The sequence below is a fragment of the Lipotes vexillifer genome, unplaced genomic scaffold, assembly GCF_000442215.2.
Source record: "Lipotes vexillifer unplaced genomic scaffold, Lipotes_vexillifer_v1.1 scaffold376, whole genome shotgun sequence".
NCBI classification, from domain to species: Eukaryota; Metazoa; Chordata; class Mammalia; order Artiodactyla; family Lipotidae; genus Lipotes; species Lipotes vexillifer.
In genome coordinates, this window is record NW_006785037.1 from 1,430,633 (window position 1) to 1,454,410 (window position 23,778).

Below are 23,778 nucleotides of genomic sequence, written 5' to 3' on the forward strand. Positions count from 1 at the left end.
AAAAAAAAAAAAAAAAAAAGAAAGAGACAGAAAAAGTGGAAGATTTCAAAAGACCTCAATCCATTAAAAAAAGAACGAAATGAAATTCTGGAGCTGAAAACTATAACACAAACTAGAAATTAGAGGATGGAAAAAGATACACCATTTAAGTGCTAATCAAAGGAAAGATAGAGTGGCTATTTTAATATCAGAAAATGTAGAGCTTAAGACAAGAGGTATTGATAGAAATAAAGAGTCATTCTATAATGATAAGTGTTAACTCAAAGAGTGAACAGTAGATAATTCTCAGAGATATGTTGAATGAAAGAAGGCAGACGTAAGTATGTACTGTGTGATTCTGTTTAAATGAAGTCGAAGAACAGACAAAAGTGAGAATATTGGCTACCCCTGTTGGGGGTTTGATATTACCTGAGAAGGGATATAGGAGACCCTTCTAGGGTGCTTGAAATGTGTGGTGGTTACATACATAAAAATTTGTTGAACTCTATGTTTAAGATTTTGTGCTTTGCTGTATATTATATCTCAGTAATCCAAAATAAAGTCCCTTAGTAAAGTAATTGCTCAATATGTGATGGTTTAAAAATTATTAATGAGTCAAAAAGGAAGAACTGTATCTTCAACTTATTTTTAGGCACAGTGTTTCTCAATAATGATACTATTGGCTTTTTGGACTAGGGAAGTATGTAGTTTTACCATCTTTAGCCAATGCCTGCTAAATGCCAGTACTGTTCCCCTATTATTATGATAATGAAAGACACATAAAACAATTGAACTGTTCTTTCCACACCTCTGGATGGAGGGTCATACTGTTCCTCATTGAGAGCTACAGGTATGGGAATAAGTTCAAGGGCTGGAAGGGGTGGCTTGCTAATTGGGTTCATACGCTAGACATGTTGAAATTTATCTGCATTTACTTGGAAGCTTAGAAAGATTCTGTAACGCTGAAAATACGAAGCCTACCTCGAGATTCTTAGGACTTTATGAGCCTTTAGCATGTTTAATATTAGTAGATATGATGTGGATCGGAAATTTTTCTGTTCTGCAAACTTTGCTTATTGTGAGTATTTTTCACATTGTCTTGAGTAGTGCACTTAGTCGTTTAGTCATCTAAATGTGTATAAAGGGAAAGAAGGTAAAGGCTCTGAAATATCTAGGATTTTTTTTTGTGTGTGAATTATTGAGCTTAAGAAAATACCTTCAATGTACTGAGGCACGTTGTGACAATATTCTAGTTGACTGAAAAAATAAAAAGCTTTAGTTAAAAGGGCATTGATAATTTCACAGTAAATAGGTATTCTTTGAAATCTGGGATATACCTATAAATAGGTAGAAGGTGTTTCTATTTGGTTACGGTAAGAGAGTCCCATAGAAAGGCATCATTTCTAGGATGATTTGATATCACTGCATAATGTGTCACTCTGAAGCTTGTATAGAGGGCATTGCACATCAGTCACTTTCTCCTGAAATATAAAGTGAACACTGTTATTTTCTAGAACTCAAGTAATTTCATGAATACTACAAACTTCCAGTCTCTTCGGCCTTTGCCATCCATTCAGATACTGGTGGATAAAATTAATCTGGAACATTCTGTGCCGATGTATGCTGAACATTTGGTGCATGTGGTCAGCAGCCTTACTCAGCCTTCTGATAATCTGCTTCATTACTGTTATGCACATTGCTACCTTAAGGTATGAAAAGTGAATTTTCTTGTGTATTAGTATTTGGTTGGCTTCGGGAGAATTAAATAAATCTTTTTTTTCTTGGAGTTGTAATTTTACAGAATTAGTACCCCGTAAGATGAGATTTAAATAAGATATGATAGGTATATTCATTATTCAGCATAATTAATATAAAAATAAAAGTGTACCTATTTTAAAGATTTCTTCTATTATTTGGTGTTAATAGTTTGATATCTGTAAGATAATAGTCATTATAATTTTTGAAGATTGCATATATGATTGATTATAAGCAATGTAAAAGAGCACTAAGGATGTTTTAAAAGATTCATGATTTCTTTGAGGGGAATATTTGTGAGAGACAATGTTTTATAAAGCAAGTTTAATACATTTTTTTTAGTCATTTTCCTCTTATTGAATTCATGTTAATTTCTTAATGCCAAGGAAAACTTTATTACTTTAAATCAAGTTATGTAAAGTTAATTATTAGAGACTTTGCTCAGTTCTTCCATCTCTTTCTTTTTAAATAAATATGTGATACATCCCACTGTAGGTACTTACAAATAGATAAACTCAGATGTTGAGTAATAAGTGTTTTTGCTAAGCAAATACACATGTATAATCTAAGTAGAGATAGCATGTACCTAATTAAATTCTGTTTTATGGACTAAAGGAAGCTGTGTCAAGTTGAAATCAAGAATAAGTACTAAAGTGAGAGAGTGGCATGGACATATATACACTACCAAACGTAAAATAGCTAGCTAGTGGGAAGCAGCCACATAGCACAGGGAGATCAGCTTGGTGCTTTGTGACCACCTAGAGGGGTGGGATAGGGAGGGTGGGAGGGAGGGAGACGAAGAGGGAAGAGATATGGGGACATATGTATATGTATAACTGATTCACTTTGTTATAAAGCAGAAAGTGGCACACCATTGTAAAGCAATTATACTCTAATAAAGATAAAAAAGAATAAGTACTAAAAATGCACTAAATTTTATGTAAAGTACTGAAAATTAGAGAATTCCAAAAATAGACTCCTGACTTTATTGTTTCATGCTTTATAGTTTGATGTTTTGAAGTTCTTAAATATTTGTGTCTTTTTTTTTTTTTATGCGGTACGTGGGCCTCTTACTGTCGCGGCCTCTCCCGCTGCGGAGCACAGGCTCGGGACGCACAGGCTCAGCGGCTATGGCCCACGGTCCCAGCCGTTCCGTGGCATGCGGGATCCTCCCAGACCGGGACACGAACCCATGTCCCCAGCATCGGCAGGTGGACTCCCAACCACTGTGCCACCAGGAAAGCCCAATATTTGTGTCTTTGTAGAGTAAAAAGAAAGCAATTTAAAGATATTAGTTTTAGATCACCTCCAGGCATATTTAAATTTAAGGTGTTAAAATTTGATTGTTTTCAAACCATGTAGAGTGGAAAAACTCATCTTTTTCTAGATGTCCATGCAAAGCCCATTTTTAAGATGATGGAGAAGGAAATTCTACTTCCTTGATGGAGGAGTTGACAGTATTATGTTACAAAGGGGTGTGGACACAGGAAAGTATGATTCTTTGGAGATCATTATTATAATGATCTGTAACAAGTGTTTTATGTCATGCGGAGAGTAGCAGAAGGTATTTTTGAAAGTTAGATACATACTTGTGCTTTTTTATTCACTCCCACAATTAATACACCAAGGTGTGTGATTTTTTTTTAATATTGGCACAACTTGAATATCAGATTATATTGTTAAGAATATTTGCCTTGTTTTATCAAAGCAAGTATAATTTTAGGCAGTTCTTTCCAAGGTACTCTACTTACGTGGGATTCATTCATTTGGTAAATACTGAGTTCTTTCCATACTGCAGACACTCAACTAAAGATGAAACAGGCATGCCCTATCCTCAAGGAAAATGGTCACCAAAGCTATTGGTCACCAATATGGTTGTCATTCATACTGACATAAAAGTTACTGGAATAGTTGTTTACCACTGCTATTTGTTAATATGTTAAATGCTCACTTGAATTTCCAGGGAAATGTAAGAGTTACAGTGTAGTCTAGATAAAGTTTTGGTAAGTTTGACTACAGCTATAATGGATAAGTTAAATGTCCCAGGAAGTCAGGTGTTGGGCATAGTATAATATATGTAGAAAAACTTTTCATTAGTATTAAGAATATTGAATACTCTCGGGACTTCCCTGGTGGCGCAGTGGTTGAGAGTCTGCCTGCCGATGCAGGGGACACGGGTTTGTGCCCCGGTCCGGGAAGATCCCACATGCCGTGGAGCAGCTGGGCCTGTGAGCCATGGCCGCTGAGCCTGTGCGTCCGGAACCTGTGCTCCGCAACGGGAGAGGCCACAACAGTGAGAGTCCTGCGTACAGTAAAAAAAAAAAAAATATTGAATACTCTAAAAAATAAAGTCTTTAGTCTTGACCATTTGATTGCATTAAAAAAAATTTCATTGCATTTCTGGTGCTTTTTCAGTGGCCTAGTACATTTTAAAAAAACTTTTAGGACTTGGTAGAGAGTTTTAGTTTTGTGACTGTTTGGAACTGACGAAAAATACCGACTTGTTTTAAAGTTTATAGCAGTTCATGTTACTTGGGATGATTACTATAACCTTTGAGGAAGTTTTCAAAGTTTAATTTTCATTATTACAGTGTTGAAATATTACAGTGGAGGATTTAAATGTCTATTTCATGTGTCTTTGGCATTTTAGACTCAAGTAATTTTCAATTAAATACTCAAATAAATGCTTAAGTTTTAATTTTGTGTACGTAAATGTGACTGTATTGACTCTTTGACAAAATAGTATATAGTTCCCACTTCATGTAATGAAGTTTATTAATTGAGAGTTGGCATGGAAGAAAACATGCAGGTGAAACTTTCATATGTCTTACCAAGTCCTCTGTATTTAAATGCTAAACCCATTTTTGAATAAGTGTGGCATCAAGTAGCTAAGACATTGAAAGGCACCTAAAGTTTGAAACATATATAAAAAATAAGTTAGTGAAAGCATTATGTAAACTATAGGAAAATGTATAAATTTAAGGCCTTTTACTCATAAGGATCAGCTATGGCAGATGCTTCAGAGAGATCAGGAAGGTTATAGTAGAATCAAAACCCTTTGAATTTTTGGATTTGGGAGTTTTTGACCTCCAGTAAATAGTTTTCCCTGGGGGTTTCAAGGAATTGTGCTTTCACACATGGCTGGTGGATATATAATTGGTATCATTTTGGAGAGTGCTTTCGCAGAATCTAATAAATTTGAAAACACATCTGCCTTACACCCATCCATTCCAATTTTCAATATATATACTATAGCAGGGGCCAGCAGACTTTTCTCTGAAGGTTCAGATAGTAAGTGTTTTAGGCTTTGTGGGCCAAGAGGCAAAATTTAGGATATTGTGTAGGTACCTAAATAATAGAACAAATTTCCATGAATCTTGAGTTGACAAAATTCAAAATGTAAGATAGGACTCTTGTTTTGTAATACAGTTTTACTAATGAGAAGAAGGAATTCTTTTTCTTGGGATAACATTTCACCTAATTGGGGTTTCAACTTAGCATTCCCTGTCATCAGTTCACTTATAAATGTACATGTGTAAAAATTATTCTTAGCTTGTAGGTAGTACAAAAACAGACAGTGGTTAGAATTTGACCTGTATACTGTAGTTTGTTGACCCTTGTCCCAGAGAAATTTTTGCATATACAGATATGTACAGCTAGAGGTCTATAAATACCCACATGGATAGCTCTCTGAGGCATAATTTTTGGTGGGAATGTCAGGAAGCATAATGGTATATATAGTATGATGCCATTTATGTAAATTAAGGAAACAAAATAGTGCTAAAGATTGTTCACAGATATAAAAGGGTTTATAAAGGTATAACAAAAGGGCGGGATACGTCCTGAACTCCTGAAAGTAGATTTGGGCGATCTGGGCATCTAGGCTTGGTGGGCGGGCCAATGAGACTAGCGTGAGGGTCATGGATCAGGTAAACTTTAGTTATGTTGTGAGGTTTTAAATTTTTAAATAATTTTATTGAAATAACTTACACCATAAATTCACCTTTTTTAAAGAATAGAAATTAGTGATTTTTAGTATTTTCACAGCGTTAAAGCAACCATCACCACTATCTAATTCTAGAACATTTCATCACCCCAAAAAGAAACCATTAGTATTTACTCTCCATTGACTCCTCCTACCCCCTGTAAACACTAATCTCTTTCTGTCTCTATGTATTTGCCTATTCTGGATATTTCATATAAATGGAATCATACAACATATGGTTTTTTGTGGCTGGCTCCTTTCGCTTAGCATAATGTTTTTCAAGGTTCATCTATTCTGTAACATGTATCAGTACTTTATTACCTTTTTATGACTGAATAATGCATTGTTTAGATATATGCTATATTTTGTTTATCCATTTATCTGGTTGGTGGACATTTGTGTTGATTCCAGTTCTTGGTTATTACGAATAATATAGCTATGAACATTTCTGTATAGGTTTTTGTATAAACACAGGTTTCATTTCCCTTGGGTATATACCTAGGTGTGGAGCTGCCTGTTCTGTGGTAACTGTATCTTTAACATTTTTAGGAACTGCTAAACTTTTTTTTCCAAAGGGATTCTTGCATTGTTTTACTGTTCCACTAGTAGTGAATTAGGGTTCTTATTTCTCCACATCCTCACTGACACTTGTTACTACTGTCTTTTTGATTTTAATCATCTTGGTGGTTGTGAAGAGGTATCTCCTTATGGTTTTGATATATGTTTCCCTAGTGACTAATGATGTTGAGCATTTTATTTTCATCTGCTTCTTGGCCATTTGTATATCTTCTTTGGAGAATATCTATCCAAATCTTTTGCCCATTTTAAAATGAAGTTATTTTGTCTTTTTATTGTTGAGTTGTAAGTGTTCCTTGTGGATTCTGAAGGATTTTATTTCATTAAAAGTGTAGGTGACAACATGACATTCATTTAAAAAATTCTGGGTGATGAAAAAAATTACTTATTATTTATTGTTTCCTCACTTAAATTGTTGGTGGAAAAAAATTAGGAGAAAATACTTAATTTCTCTCCATAAGAAAAGAATATATAAGTATCAGTTTCAGTCCAGAGTTTCTTTTTGTTTCAATGGATACATGAATAGAAACTAGATTTAGAGGGTTTAAGGAATGAGTAGGCAATTGAAAAAAAAAGGTGGCATTTTCCAGCCTACTTTTTCAAGATTTTTGCTGATGACAGATGAGAAATGGAATTTTACTGATGGTTGGAGGGGAGAGGTAGTGATGAGAAAGATTGTTTTTTCTTTAAGAGTAAGTGGTGAATCAGCCATATTTTTTTGGAGAGGGGAAGCAGGGAATAGAGGGAGGGAGCAAGGCAGAGTGAAATTGTGAGCTAATAGATGAGCTAAATCAAATGAAACATCATATTGCTGTTCCAGCAATAGGTAATTATGAAGAAGTCCTTTATCCTTTTTAGACTTCATTTTTCCCATATGTAAAATGAGGTGATTTAGTTAAATTGTTTTCTTATTGGATTCTTTAAAAGGTGGCACTGCATATTTAACTTTTCATTTAATGTCATGTGTAAGTCATCTTAGTCAAGTTGGCATTTCCTTCAGCTAAAACTTCTATTAGTAGGTGCACTTACTGCTTCATACATTCTTGATGCCTCAGACTGTTGGTTTGCAGTGTTGTTAATAAGTATTTTTATTCTGTTTCTGAATACATGAACAATCCTGGTGAAAACAGCCTCAATTCATACTGTGCTGGTTTTCCTTTTTCTAGATAAAGTATTTGTAATCTTGGTCATGGGTTGTTGACAAGTTACTCGGTTATATAGGTATTGTAAATCTGTGTGTCTTACTGCTGTGATTTAAAAGAGAGAGTTGAAATTGGTTATTTTGAAATAATTATCTTTGATGGTTATTTTGAAATAATTATTTTTGATTTCACTGTAATTTATACTTGCTTGAATGTTCTCTGGAGTCATCTCTGGACAACATGTACATTTAGTAAAAGCTTAAAAAAATTACAGAATAATATGCAGGACCTTCCCCAAAGTCCTTTGCAGTTCTGCAGACAACCAGCAGGGGATCTCCTCAACACCCAGTTTCCATCTGAGTACATGAATGATAGTGTCTGTGATTATACTGTTGGGACATTTATAGAATATTATAAGGTGGCTTGAGAGAGTTCTTAGTTGAACACAGATAATCTAGTTTGATAAAGTATTACCCTGATTTATACTCTAGAAATATTTGGAGGTTGGGCATCGTTTGAATAATCATGCTTTGTATTAAGCGGTATTAATAATTGCAAATTTCAGAAACTTTAAATATTGGCCCTTTCAGAGGAAATATGAAATGCTGAAATTGTACACTGCCCAGAAGTTCTTTGCATATAGTGTTGCTTAGAGCAAGTTTTAAAAGAATATAAATGTGGAATAACTTAATTTTTAAGGCTGATTAATTAAGTATTAGAAACATGCTTTTTTCTTTTTCTTCTCAGTTCTTTATTTCTTGCATCTTGGTTAATAGGATTTATAGGAATCAATTAGGTATATCACTTTCATTTTTCTTGATAGTAATTAAGTAGGTAGGCCCTTTGAAATGCAGTTTTTCTTTGAAAGTACAAAATTCTAACTAATGTTTATTTTCCAAAATGTTACTTCCTTCACTGAAAACTGACTTTACAGGAAAAGATTTGACATTGTCAGTTTGATGAATGGTAGGAGCAGAATAGCTTTTTGAAACTGTTTGGAAGCAGTTTAATATTACTTTCTAAGAAATTGATCATTAGTTTATGTTCATTAAATGAAAGTATTTTGTATTGGAAATTAGTTACTGAGGTATATTTTAAACATGTTTCACTGTAGAATTTAGCAGCTAATATTAATCCTAGAGATAAGAAAGTTAATGCTTTATAAACCCAAGGAATAAAAAATAATAGTGAAACATAAATGTTGGGGTTAAACGGCTTTTGCATGTTGTTGGAAAACAGTAACTCTTTGTTTTGTATCTCTGTGTGTCAGTGTTTCCTGTTTGAGACATTTACTTTATTGAAAATAATGGAAGAAGAAATATATTCAGTTCTTAGCAACGTTTCATGTAAAATGTGATGTTACATTGATTCTTCCTATTAAGGCAAATGTAGTTTTCAGGAATTGCAGGGAATGCTTATAAAATTTTTGAGTGTGATCTGCTAGTTTTAAGTATAAACTTATAAAGAGTAATTTATGCCATGTACCAAATTTCCTGAGGTGAAAAACCTCAGCCCTACCATTATTTTTACAAAAGAAAGGGAAAAGATGTAACATTATTTAGGATATGTTTGGATATCCTTTTTGTGTGTGCATACCATAAGTTGAAGGCAAAATACTTTCTAAGATTGTTTTTGTTGTAGTTAATGTTCTTTTAGGAATAAAATGATATAACAGTGATTTATTAATATCTGTGATGTGCACAATGTAGTCAGTTTAACAGAGAATATGTGCATTTTAGCAGACAGTAAAATGCTAAATGAGAATTATGTATAGAAATAAAATGTGAAACCTAAAATTGGTCAAAAGAAGAGTCATCTTGCAGGGATATGAAAGAAATATTGTGTATTTAAATTTCTTAATTCTGACTTAGTTAATGTCAGATTTAATAGAAGAAAATGTTGATGTTTGGGAAGTGGAAAAAGACATCAGAACATATTTAGTGTGCAGCTGTTGGTAGAGCAAATTGAAACTGACGTATTTCATCCTGTGCTTACTAAAACTTTGTCTCTGTGAACATTTGGATCTTTTCTTTTTGTTGCAGATATTTGGTTTCCAGGCAGGACTGACCTCTTTGGATTGTAGGGGATCTTACTGCATACCTGTACCGATTATTCCCTCTTTCAGCACTGCTCTTTATGGTAAACTTCTGAAACTGTCCACATGCTGGTAAGTATTGTGTTAAAGTATGGTTTATGGTAATTTTCACTTATTATCTTAGGAGGGGAAAAAACCCAATCGTATCTGTCTTATGCCAGTGTGTTAGTTTTATATAAAACCTTAGAAAAATATGTGAAGTTAATACTTCATGTATCTTTTTTTTACTGAGACGTTAAAAATCTCTTTTAAATATCTGAAATCTATTAGGTTATAGTATTTGTGGTGGTGATAACTGTTGTTGGGGTAATAACTATCAATCCATATCGCAGCTACAGTAAAATATTGCTTTTTCACATTGTATAGGAACTCCAGGGCAAGTACTTTCTTTTTTTTTTTTTCTTTTTTGAGAGGTTACAAAGATTTTTTAATAAGTTGCAAATTAATATCAAGGCCAAAGTATTTTTCAACTAAGTAACAATTTCATGTGTATTCCTAACCACTGAGAAAAGTATATCCATGACATAGATTTAGTATATTTGACATGTCTGTTTGCAGTCACTCTGCATTTGGGCAGAAACTGATTTTAGCCCTTACTTTCATTTAGTATTGGATTCCTTTATTTGGAGGTCATTCTTCCTGAATTAAAAGAGATTTATAGAAAGAGAGTCAATAGTTACTAATCATACCTTTTTCTTTTAGTTGAAAGCAGTGTTTTTAATATTAAAGAAATAATTGTTTAAGTGTATGAAATAATATTTAAATAAATGAAATTAAATTCTAGTGAAATATTTCTGTATTTTAAAATTTGGATCATTTCAATATTTGGGAATACATCTTTGCTTTTTCCTCCTAATTAGTATTAAGCTTATTTTTGTAGGATGTATTTTCATTAGTTATTTATGAAAAGCAACATAACTTTCAAAAAATAGATTTGACTTCTTTATCTAAAGTACTTCATTTGTTAAAAATATAGATCCTTTAATAATATATAACTTTTAAAATGAAATTTGTAAAGTAAATGCTAACATTTTCAAAGAAATTTGCCTGTTGATTCAGAAAATTAAAAAAATATAGAACTTGAAGTTAATTCAGTCTTGGAACCAGTTCTTCTATAAAGTGAAATCACTGTTAAATGACTTTATTCTTAATTTCTCTTGATAAGTTTAATTTTGTCCTTAGTCATCCATAGTCCTCATGGCACTTATGCTGTGTAGAGATTCACTTTTCAACTTTTTATTGTTGTTTACATGTTGCATTTGAGCCAAGTATTATATTCTGATCTATTACAAAATACCATGGGATATGTCCCAGTTGATAAGTCAATATCAACTTTAATAGATATTTGTATCTGCTGATTTATTTATCACTCATGTCCCTAAAAGTTTATTAGATACAATGCAGTTCACCGTGGGAAACACTTAAGTTCTTTTAAAAAATAAAACAGCCAAAATTTCCAAAGTGAATTATAGCCTTTATATGAAAAAAGTTGAATATTTATATAGGTAAGGCTTATGTCAAGGATGTGTAAGGCTTACTCTAAATATTGCCAAATTTGGTTTAAAATATATCTGCTGACATCTAAATGAAAATATTCCAATTAAATACTAAAAGCATGAGATCACAGAATGCTAATATTTATTTGGATGTGATTTTCTTTTTTTGTAGTTAAGACCACTTCTACATTTTTTCAGTGGTATTTTTGCTATGCTTTACAGAAGTATGTTGTTTTGAAATAGTTTCTTTAAATTGTTCCTTAGCAAATACAAAGTAAACTATAATTATTCTTAGCAACTCTAAATTGAAAGTAATCAGTACAAAACTCAATAAATTGAGATGTATCTTAGTTAAGTAAAATGAATAAAATACCAGATAAAATACATCATATTAATAGAATTAAATAGAAATCATATGAGAACTGAGAATTCTATTTAACTGTTGCAGTGAGTAAGGATTATGTCAGCTCTGTCCCCATTCATGGTCTCTCCCTTCCTCAAATTATACAAGCTGTTTCATTTGGACTTTTAAAATTCACATTTCAGAGTTTCTTAAAGGACATTTATGAAGCTGTGTTTATATTTCATGCAGTAATGAGAAGAGTATATTTACTACAGGCCACAGCATTTGAAACAAAGGCATTTTATAGCACATTGAAAATTTTTTAGTTGGTATGTTTGAGTTAGTAATGAAAATCTAGATTTTACTTAAATCAGCAAAATAGTGTATAATTTTTGTTTTAAAATATTTCTAAATTGAGATATTAATTATATATGAAGCTGCAAACAAATAATATTTAATTTAATCAGGTTTGGTAATTTTTAAAATGTGTGGCTTAAGTAACATTTAAAAAAAGTTATTTCTCTCCCATTTAAATGTTCATGTTAATGTATTTTAACCTGAATGAGCAAGCTATTACAAAACTCCAGTTTCTTAGATTTTATTTTTTTCTAAATATTTTGGTTACATTGTATCTTTCATTCTATATTACATAGTTTTCAAACATACAAAAATAAACTTTTCAAAAAAATTTTTTTCATTTTTTTTATATCAGGTTAACTTTAGCTCTTTTAGTTCCTTCGAACAGGACTGAAATGTGTAGGGTGTGGTGAGAAAAGCAGTGACAAATAATAATTAATGACATAAATCTTGAGCAATTAATTTAAATTTTAACTTGACTCTTTTTTCGATATGAGATGTTTAAAAAAGGGCAGTAAATGGTTGGTTAAAGGGCAATAAAGTATCATAGCATTGTTTTTGCTAGCAGAATTAAGCATTGGTCTACTGTCCAGTTATTTTATAAATTTCTACAGTGATAATGCTTTTAGGCTTTTAGATATATTCTTGGCCTTAACATTTTTTTCAAAACAGAGAAATGATAAACATTTCAACTCTTTCAAAATTTCTGATTTAAATATTAATATCTTATAGAAAAGTACATATATTATGGTGTTTCATAACTGAACTGCTTGGTAACCAGCTGCAAGATTATCAGCATCCCAAAAGCCTCTCTCTTTCATCCTCCTCTAGTGTTAACCATTATCCTGGTATCTAATAGCATATATTCTTGAATTTAATATAAATGGAATCATACAACATATATTCCTTTTTGACTGGTTCTGTCACTTAAAATAATTTGTGAGATTCATCTATACTGTGTAATGTAGTTTTTAGATAGTTTGCCTTTGTCAGTATACAATGTTATATTGCATGAACATTGACGATTTACACATTCTTGATCTGCAGTTTTAATTTAAAAATAGGTGCCTGAAGTTTGTGTCAATTTCTTTTTTTATTCCTTTGCTTTTTCTTTCCCTTAAGATGCTTCAGTTGTATTAGGGGACATTAGATGTCATTAAATATTTTTCATTTTTCTGTGTCTTGATGGGCATTGTGCTAAGTGTTGGGATTGGGGAAAGAATAAAGTAGAATGCAGTGAGGGTACAAGATATCCCCTCACCACGAAGACTTACAGTCTAGTAGGGGAGGACACAGACACATATGAAAACAGTTGTCATTAAATTGCAAAATTGCAAAATTAAGCGGAATGTCTTTCTTGTTAGTTTAAAAAAATTAGAGAATTTCTCTAGGACCTCAGGAATGGCTTCAGAGAAGTGGCATTGGAATTGGGCTTTAATGGCTGAATCAGTTAGATACCCAGGTATTCAGAGGCTGGTTAGGGTGTAGAGGCTTCTAGGTGACAATATTGTCTGGACACAGTCAGGGTTAGTCCATTTAGATCTGTGAAGGGATACAGTAGGGGAGGAATTTGGAAGACTACCTTGGGCCTGGACTTGTACACAAATAAGGATATCTACACTTTTTAATATGAACACTTAAAAATAGTTAAACCAGTTAATCAGATATTCATTAGCGCATTACTTTCTGATCAGGCTGTTAAACTACAACCATAATATAGTTTCTCCTATAATTGAGGGTTCAAAAATGTGATCTTACTTATAAATAAATTTTGGAAGTTCAGAGAAAAATTAGTTTGGCTTAGAAAGTCATGGAGAAAATGGAGAAGGTAACTTTCAAGCAGGTTATTAAAGAATGGGTAGGATTTGAAAGAGAATACTGTACTTTTCTATACAGTGTTAGGCACTTAGTTTAACAAAGTTTTCGTAACAACCCTGTGAGGTTAGGTGATATTCCCTCTTATAACACTAAAAAAACTCAGAGAGGTTACATAACTTGTCCAAAGTCACATAGTGGCTGGACAAGGATTCTCATGGAGGGTTATTTGATTCGAAAGTTCTTCCTTACCCGAAAGGAGTGAAGATATAAATTATCTTTTGTTAATCATCTTTGAAAAGCTCAATATACTTTCGTGCCTTATAGTAAATATGAATTTCCATGTGTAGAGAGGCTAGTTAGGATAGTACAGCTAGTAAGTCTGAATTCTCCTAGTAGCAATTAATAGTATATAGATACTACTGTGCTGCTAATCTTGTAGAATTGAAGTTTATTAGAGTTAGGTGGAATCTTAGGTATTATCTCAATTTCTGAGTTTTTATGACATAGCTTTGATTTATGGTCATCTATCCAAGGCTTGAACATTTTATTCAAAGGGAGTTAGCTACTTTCTGAGGCAGCCAGATTCATTGTTGGGCAGCTCTAAAGCTCTTTCTCATATTGAATGAAAATGTTTCATGTTTCTTCTTTTTCATAATTATTGCTTATTTATGTCATGAGCCATTTTCATACTCAAAGGAATGTGGGAAAACACGTATTTCTTTACAAGATTAAGGGATCCATCTAAGTATCCATTCCTTACTTAGCACAGTGCCAGATAGCTTGGTTTTGACTAGTGAAGTTATTGAACAGTTTATTTGTGGGAGGAAGATGCTTCTGTGGAATCTGTGTTTGAGTTCAGTGTTAAATAGGAAATACAGGATTTGGTGCTAGTAGGTTCATGGTATTGATAAGGAGAGGTGATCCTTTTGCCTCCCTGAAATGGAAACTGAAGCAGCCATTTTTCTGCTGTAACACCAGAGTAAATGCTTTTAGCTTTAATGGAAGCTGGGCCCTTCAAGTGTAACAAAAATGCCCATAATATTTATTAGCAAACAGAGAATAAGTAACCCACCCAACAGGACTGAAAATGGTGTTTGCTTAACTGCCCAGTTTGAGGCCTTAGGAACATAGAGTTGGGTGTTTTTAATGTTCCTGGAGATAGATCTTTTTAATTCCCTTGTTTCCAAAGCTGTGTTTATTTTCATCTGTCTGCTTTTGTGATTCACATTCTCTGTAGCAGAATGTCTTAAAACTGGTAAAATTTAACTGAGATGATAATTCTCTTATCTCCACTTGAGTGGCAGCAGCCTGATTTTCAGCTTTGGTTCTTCTGGCATCTGGAATATGATTTCATGGAATGTTTTGAACTGAAAAGAGACACCGACATCATCTATTACAGTCTTCTCATTTCAAAGATGAAAAAACTGAATCCCAGAGAGGTCAAGTTACTTAGTTAAGAGCACACAGTTAATATCAGGGCCTCGATTTGATTTTCATTTTCTTGATTCAGGGCTCCTTCAACTGTATCACACCGCTCTAAAAATTATTATTATTTTAATTTTTATCATGGTAAAATTTACCATTTTAACCATTTTTAAGTGTAAGTTCTGTGGCATTAAGTACATTCACGTTGTTGTGCTGCTGTTACCACTATTCATATTACCACTATCCAGAAATTTTATATTCTGTACCCATTAAAACAATAACTCCCATTACTCCCTTCCTTCAGCTCCTGGTAACTACTATTTTACTTTCTGTCCCTATGAATTTGACTATTTTAGATGCCACGTGTAAATGGAATCATTGAATATTTGTTCTTTTGTGTTTGGCATATTTCATTTAGTGTAAAGGTTCAAGATTCATCCATGCTATAGAATATATCAAAGTGTCTTCCCCTCCCCCTTCCCCCCTTTCCTTCCTTTCCTTCCTTTTTAAGTTTGAATAATATTTCATTGTATGTAAATACCACAATTTGTTTATTTATACATCAGTGGACATTTGGGTTATTGCTACCTTTTAGCTATTGTGAATAATGCTGCTGTGAACATGCATGTACAAATAATCTGTTCGAGTCCCTTCTTTCAGTTCTTTTGGGTATATACCTAGAAGTAGAATTGCTGAATCATATGATAATTCTATGTTTAAGTTTTTGAGAAATTGCTATTCTGTTTTTCACAGTGACTGTACCATCATTCCCATCAACAGTGCACAAGGGTTCCAGTTTCTCCACTTCCTTACCAACTCTTGTTATTTTCCATTTTTTGATGACAGCCATCCTATTGAATATGGAATTATATCTCATTGTGGTTTTCATTTGCATTTCTCTAATAATTATTGGTTTCTTTTGAAGTATAGTTTGCATACAATAGTATATTAGTTTCAGATGCACAACATAGTGATTCAGCATTTAAATAAATTATGAAATGATCATGGTAAGTCTAGTGACCATGTTACCATACAAAGTTTTTACATTATTATTGATTATATACCTTATACTGTATATATATCCCCATGACTTATTTATTTTATGACTGGAAGCTTGTACCTCTCAATCCCTTTTACCTGTTTCACCCAACCCCCTACTTCCGCCATCTTTTCAAGTGCTTATTGGCCACTTATAATCATTTTTGGAGAAACATATATTTAAGTCCTTTGCCCATATTTAAATTGGATTGTTTTTATTGTTGATTTGAAGGTGTGCCTTATATATTCTGTATATTAATCCCCTATTATATATATGTGATTTTGTAAATTTTTCATCCAATTCTGTGGGACTGCATTGCTTTTCAATGTTAAGTCTGTCTACTTTAACTCCAAAGCCAGAAGCTGAGTTTACGTCCTTTATATCATTTACTTTTTGTTTGAAATGTTAACTTTTAGATTTGACACAGTTTTTCTTAAGAATTGGTATAGCTTAAGCAAGTAAAAAGTGGTAATGTGTTTATTTGGAATAGGTCTGCTTAATTTGGGGAAGAGAAGAAAGAGATGAATTTGTTAGAATTCTTTGGGTTGTTTACAAGTTTATCTTCACAGTATTTTTTGCTCTTACTGTTTGTGAGATGGCTTACTTATAATAGATTGTTTTTCTGCAAAATGATTTTGTGACTTTCTGTGGTATAGGGAGATCTTTTTCTGCTTAATTTTCTTCTCATGTTTTAAAGTTATATATCTGTTAAGCTCTGCAAAAGGTAGATATAGTGCTTGACATATGGAATTTATAAGTCTTTAGGTTATAGACAAGTTCAGTACTGCAAAATAAAAAATTAAAACAAATGAACAAATAAAACAAATGAACAATTAAATCAAATGACCATTCAGCTCATTACTTTCTTTTATTCGGAATAGGTTAGGAGGACATAGAAGGTTTTAGAAATAGTAGGAAGGTTGGGTTCTTAGTACCTATTTTTAACATGAATTTATAAACACCTCATGGTTCCCATTCTGGGTGGACATATATATATGTCATGTTTTGAAATCCATATGCATATTTGCTTCATCACATTTTTTATTAGCAGTAAGACTTATTAATTATGGAAACTTAAAAAAATAGGTAATGCTAAAGGAATCCAAAATTATTTTCGTGAGTATTATTTATTTAAAAAAATACTATCATAGGCCTAGTGCTCATTGCTATTCAATTTGAAATCGAAGAGAATATTGAAATATAGCTCTTTGAAGTATTATCAAATGGTAAATCAGTTCAGCCAAGGCACATACTCTGATTACAAATTATTTCTCTAGTGATAGATATTAACGTTGAGTTTAACAATCTGATGATAGAGAATATGTTTTAACAAATACAAGCAGATATGAACACTTATCTGTGTATGGTCACATAGCTAAACATTTCAGGATAGACTGGGATTCATATGTTAGTCTCTGAAAAATCCAGCATTGTTTGCTTTTTTGCTCTGTCACATCCTCTTGAAATGGACATACATTGCAGATACAGGTTTCTGTTTCAAAGATAGGTGAATCAAGTGAATGAAAGATAGGCGAATCAAATATTTCTTCATCAAAGTAAGATTCAGACTTATCGAAATATGTGAATGGCATCTATTCCAGTCAAATAGCTGTACAGTTCTTAAAAATTTACAGATCTTTTAAAGAAGCTTAGGGAAGTTTGAAAGTGAGACATACAGCAATCTTCATTTGTCTTTGGCTCAATTCATGCATTCATTTTGTGTGTCAACTTTGAATTTCCTTAGAAAATACATTTTTTTGTCCATCTGAAATTTTAGATTGAGCACACAAGAATGTTCTATCTTGTGAGACCCTAAGTGTGGGGTAAGTTCAAATTTTACAGCCTTAAAGGAAACAAAATATGCGTGCTTTATTTTATCTCATTAGCCTATACATTAGAGATGGTTAAACATGATCACAATGAAAATAGCCCATCTGATCAATTTCTCCATTACATCACATGGTAAATTTGATTTGGAAAGTTCATAGTGCAAACTGTTCTCATTACGGTTTTCTTTTTTGATTTGGATAACTTGCTGAATTTTTTTTCTTTTTTATTGTAATAGCTCCCTTTGTAGCAAATGGTTAGGTCTTACTTACATTGTGTACTAAGGTGCTATATTTTTATATGAACTGTAATCTCAGGTCAGACATACAACAGTGGACTCATGCTGGATGCTCTGTACTTAATGTAACTTAATCTTCCATCTTGTGGGATTCTGTGTTGTGTGACTTGCCCTATTTTGTTAATGTAGCCATCTTTTCATTATAAATCAAGCATTTTTTGCATATTTCTTAGAATCTTTTTTTGTTTTGCTCATACTGTTTTTGTCTTCTGCTGCCTTTTTAAAAATGCTTAATTCTTTTTTTGTGTCTTCATCGTGTTGATTAAAGCAGGGAAGGCTGACCAGAATAGACAGGATGCATATTTTCTTCAATTTTTGAACAATGTTCCCCAATCCGTTACAGTTTTTTTTTTTTAAACTCCAGGGAAGTTTTCCACTATGTTTGTCTGCCTTTTTGCATACTTGAGCTTGTTCTTTATTATTCATTCAGGTCTATTCCACAGATAGGTGATGAATGCCCACTGCGTGCCTTACACTCTGCAGGGCCTGGCTAGAGATGCACAAACAAATAAACAAAATAGGCAAGATACCTGCCCTCATGTCAGCAGAGAATACACAATAAATTAAAGGAATTTTAAGGAGAGAAAAACTGCTTTAAGAAGCAGTGTATATTGTCTTTTAAAATCTAATTATAAAATTGTCCTTTTTGCTGTTTTGGGCCTTGGAAGGAGATGCTTACATAGTTTTTAACTGCGTAATGTTTTAACATTGTTCAATATTTTTATGTTTAATTTTTATTAATGATTTATGTTTGAAGTGAAAACCATCTAATTAGTATTAAAGCAAACAGTGATTGGAACTGAAATATAGGTTCCTACAGATAAGTGAAAACTAATTGAATTAATAAATTAAACATATTGTTTTTTTATTTTCCAGCTTTATATAAGCTTTTCTAAAAATTTGATTTCTCAGCAGTTATTTTAACATGTACACAGTCTCCAGTATTTATGGAGGTTAACTTATATTAAGGCCTTTAAGACCTATTTATAAAATGCACATATTTTTTAATTGTATCCTTGCTTTATACTCTTAACATCCACTTTTCTACATCATAATGTTTAGTGTGAATACACCTCAAAAATCCATAAAGTCCTTCTAATTAAAAGCTTTATTTATTGTATTAAGATAAATATGTTCATGTGAAGATATATTCTTTGACTACAAATTACTGAGATTAATTTTTCTGGCAGGACTTTCAGAATATCATTACTTCATCATCACAGCTCATGCTGATAGTTACTTTCTATATTCATTGAGAAATACTTGTATTTCTATTTCGCATATAATTTATATTTGAAAAACTCATGAACAGAGTTATTTTTCAACTTATGTGTCTATGTGAGAAATTTGTGAGAATTTTAATAATATAGATTTAATATTAATAATAATAGCATATGTGTGCCAGAAGCAGTGCTAAGTCTTATAGGCATTATCTCTTTAATCTTCATAGTAACGTTATGAGAGACATACTATTACATACATTTTATGCATATCTTTGTCTTAGCTTCTGAATACTAATACATCTATAAATAGTTAAGCTAGAATTTAATTTTAGGTTTATTTGAATTCAGACCCAAGATTAGCAGTTCCTTCCACCATTGATGAGAGAGTGTATTGCAAGTTGGCATTAAGATCGCATCCTTAGACATCATTTTATAGGAATAGCTTTGCTAACTTGTATTTATGTTATAGTTTTATTGAGGCATACTTTATATAATATAAAATTCACCCTTTTCACGTGTACAGTTCAGTGATTTCTAGTGACTTTACCAAGTGGTGCAACTGTTAACATAAATCAGTTTTAGAACATTTTCATCCCTCCAATAAGATCCCTCTTAACCCATTTACATTTAATCCCCATCTCCAGCCTTAGGTCATCACTAATCTACTTTCTTTCTCCATATATTTATCTTTTCTGTCATATAAATAGAATCAAACAAAATGTGGTATCCTGTTTCTGGCTTTTTTCACTTACCATGATGTTTTTGAAGATCATTCTTGACACAGCATTGTCAGCAACTAACTTGTCTTTTATTCTACATCTCTATGTTGCTTTCTTTACCTGGGTAAAATGTATTGAGGCGGGCTTCCCTGGTGGCGCAGTGCTTGAGAGTCCGCCTGCCGATGCAGGAGACGCGGGGTCGTGCCCCGTTTCGGGAAGATCCCACATGCCGCGGAGCGGCTGGGCCCGTGAGCCATGGCCACTGAGCCTGCGCGTCCGGAGCCTGTGCTCCGCAAATGGGAGAGGCCACAACAGTGAGAGGCCCGCATAACGCAGGAAAAAAAAAAAAAAAAAATGTATTGAGGCTTACAAATAACTGTCCTTACTGTTACCCAGAGATATTTAAATTCCAGTGTTGGATGAGGGGTTTTAAAACCTTGTTACAGTTGCTGCTGTTAACTGTGGTGTTCTAAGAATATCCTTTTGTGTCATTAGCCCCCTCTTCAATCTCAAGTAGACATAAACTTTTGCCATAAGTTTTGAGAAATTATAGAGGTGGGGTTGGTGTTTGGACTCCTTCTTGCTCTGTGATTATTGGTGTTAAAACTCATAAATATAGAATTTAATCTGTATCAGACTTGTCTGTCTTTCTCAGGGAGATGTATAGCTGGTAGTAGGTCCCTTTTTTTCTTTTTTTTTAATCTTTGGTAAGTTAACTCACTTTGAAAATGCCTAGTCTTGTCATTATAGCACTTTATGATTTTTGCATCTTGACTATTTTTATTTTTCACATCTGCATTTATGCCCCAGGACCTAGCATATAGTTGATTTTCAATAAATGTTAATTAAAATGAACCAAACTAGAATTTAATTAATTTAATAAATATTTTAAAATCTGTTAACTCTATCTTTTGAAGAGGACAGCAAAAAAGAACAGGTGTAGTCAATCATATTAATGTTTAAGGAAGAAAAGGTAGGCAAACTACCCAAACTCAGTTTACTTTTTTTGTTCATCTTTACTTTTTTTTAAATAAGCGAAGCTCTAATATTCTAAAGCAACTGTTCTCATAGATTCTAGCATCTAAAGAGAAATATAAGTTAAATGAACCATTCTTGAATATCTTACATTTTTATTCTCTCTGATAAATGCAAACATTCAGATATATGAGTGCTCTTGGAGTTTGTATTTCTAGATGTTAGTTTCTTTTTAGTTTCACTATGTTTTTTCTTTTAACTATTTTTTTGGAGGAATAATATTTGAAGGTGAATACTTAATTTTTAGTACTTAATTTATTTCTCAAAGTATTCTTATTTTATTCTCATAAACTCCCTGTGAGTAGTTTTAAAAATTACAAAAATACTTAGGGGTCTGGTTACACCTGAAAATACTATATAACTGTAGCAAGCTTTCATAGTACTTTGGAGCTGTGTAGAATGTGGTTTATAAAGTTCTCTTTAATGGTTTATAATATTAATTATACCAGTGTTTTCAGTAACATTATTTTCATTTTAAAATTAGACTATAATTTAAATACAACAAAATTCAACAATTTTATGTGACAACAATTCAGTGATTTTTGACAGATGTATGTAGTCATGTAGCCACCATCAAAATCAAGATATGGAACATTTCTGTCACCCCCAAAATTTCTCTCTTGCATTCAGTTCCTTTTCCTCCCCCTGGAGTTTGTCAGCTTTTAGTGAGGGCAGTTGGCTCATGGTAAAAGTAATGGCCTATCTCGATTCCCTTGTTGTAGGCTGACCAGGGCATGACTGGCTGGCAGCTTGTTAGCTAGTTGCCCTGCGGGTGCATCTTTTGCCCTGCATTCCGGCAGGAATGTTTGAAGCCGAAGAAGCCTGTGTGTGCGGTGCATTGCAGCACTCTGGCACCTGGCATCTGAGCTGTGGAACTCAAGCAGCCAATGGAGAGCACGGAGATTTCTTGCCACGGCTGCCATACAAATTCCTTAAAAACAAAACAAACAAAAAAACCCTTGGAGAGCTTGACATGTGTCCCTTGAAGTTGGGTGGCCACAAAGCTATGTATGTCTCATATGTAAACAACTTCTAAAAGTCAAAGTCTGACTGGAGCTGCTCGTGTAAAAAGAGAAACACGAAGTCTGCAGAAGTCTGCAGTAGGAACGAGTCACTCATCTACCATGGGTGACCAGAGGTGCTTGTTTTTCAAGAGTCAGTCATGGCCCCAGCAGAACTGAGCTAGAGCTGAGTCCTCCTAAAAGGAGCCCCACATGCGAGGCCTAAATGGATGGTGGACGTCAACTCAGTAGAGCGTCTTTTTGCAGTAGAAGCCAGGAACTGAGGGAGGAGTCGCCTATGAGGAGAGAGTCGACTGTGGGAGGTCACAGGTTTTAAAAAAATATTTCAACCAAGAGCAGCTTCAACAGAGAGTTTCTGATGGCAGTACCAGAAGGTTCTTCTACGCTTTCCTTTAAAATGGTAAATGACTTGATGAGCAACATTTTTAATGCAGAAAAGCGACACCTGCCAACAAGCTGTGAACAAACCAGCGCTAAACATGCAAGGTTATGCAGACGCCAAGAACTAAACTATGAATTCCTAGCTTTAAAAATTCGAACTAAGGTTTCTGAGTGGAGAGCCTGTCGTTTTTCTGTGAGACTCATCTAGGTCTTATTTTCTGTGTGAGTAGAGGGCACTGGTGGTCTTCTAATGTCTAGGTCAGTGCAAGGCTAAATACCAAGACTTTATGAATAATTAAGGGCTTCCTATCAAAATGTTTGTTCAGCTTAAGGACAAAGGGTTTCTGTTTTCTGGTCTTAAGGAAGAATGCAAGGGTTTGATTGGCATAGAAAGGAATGTGGGGACAGTGCCGAGAGGGAGCCAGGGGGAAGGGCCCTCACCTCCACGGTCAAGTGCCAGCACTTGATCTGGGCCAGTGCCCAGGAGCCCCAAATCTGCCTCTAGTCTGGGGAGTTTGTTAGGACGTAGGATTGGGCCTTTAAGACAATCTTGTGTGTACCTTGTCTGCTAACAGCCTGACGATTGTTTACTAATACTCTTGCCTAAGTTATTTCACAAGGATTGCTCCCTGCTACACAGTGTTGAAATTACATTCAGAGATTAAACAAACAAAAAAAAAAGACATGAAGAACATAGCTATAAGTAAATAGCACTCATCTTTGTACTAGTTAGGTTTTTCCCTTTGATTCTTTTAGCAAGGGCACAAAGAGCATGCAACATATGTTAACAACTGGAAAGTGTTGGTCCAATGAGAACAGGCTTCCTTCGATCTTGCTTTTGGAAAATTTGGTATTTTCAGCATACAATTTTATGATCAGTTGGGTATAAAGTTGTATAGGTAATTATGATCCATCTATTTCCCTTGTTAAAAGTTTTAAACTTAGTAAAATTGTTTAGTGGTAGCCAAATGAACATTTATAGTTCCTTCTTAGATTATTGCCTTTAAATTTGATCTTTCGGCACTGTAGAATATTACTATAAGACTTACACCTCTTTCTATGAGAAGAATAATATTAATACTAGCCTTTCCTCAGTATTTGGTTTTACCTGTGTACAACACTGGGAGACATTTTGTACTGTCTTGATGTCAGTATATAATATGACAACATCTTATATTAGTGACAGTATCTTTTTTTTTTTTTTTTTTTTTTGCGGTACGCGGGCCTCTCACTGTTGTGGCCTTTCCCGTTGCGGGGCGCAGG

The 23,778-nt window shown here is 33.4% G+C and overlaps 1 protein-coding gene across 3 annotated transcripts in view; it reads left to right on the forward strand.

The window, feature by feature from the left end:
• The window catches only part of VPS13B (vacuolar protein sorting 13 homolog B), an 804,491-nt gene that overhangs the window by 101,204 nt on the left and 679,509 nt on the right, over positions 1-23,778 (forward strand). For all 3 annotated transcript variants that reach the window (XM_007457167.1, XM_007457166.1, XM_007457168.1), the window contains exons 15-16: positions 1,494-1,688; positions 9,480-9,604. In XM_007457167.1, the coding sequence (XP_007457229.1) occupies positions 1,494-1,688; positions 9,480-9,604 (320 nt within the window). The remainder of the gene's footprint in view (positions 1-1,493; positions 1,689-9,479; positions 9,605-23,778) is intronic.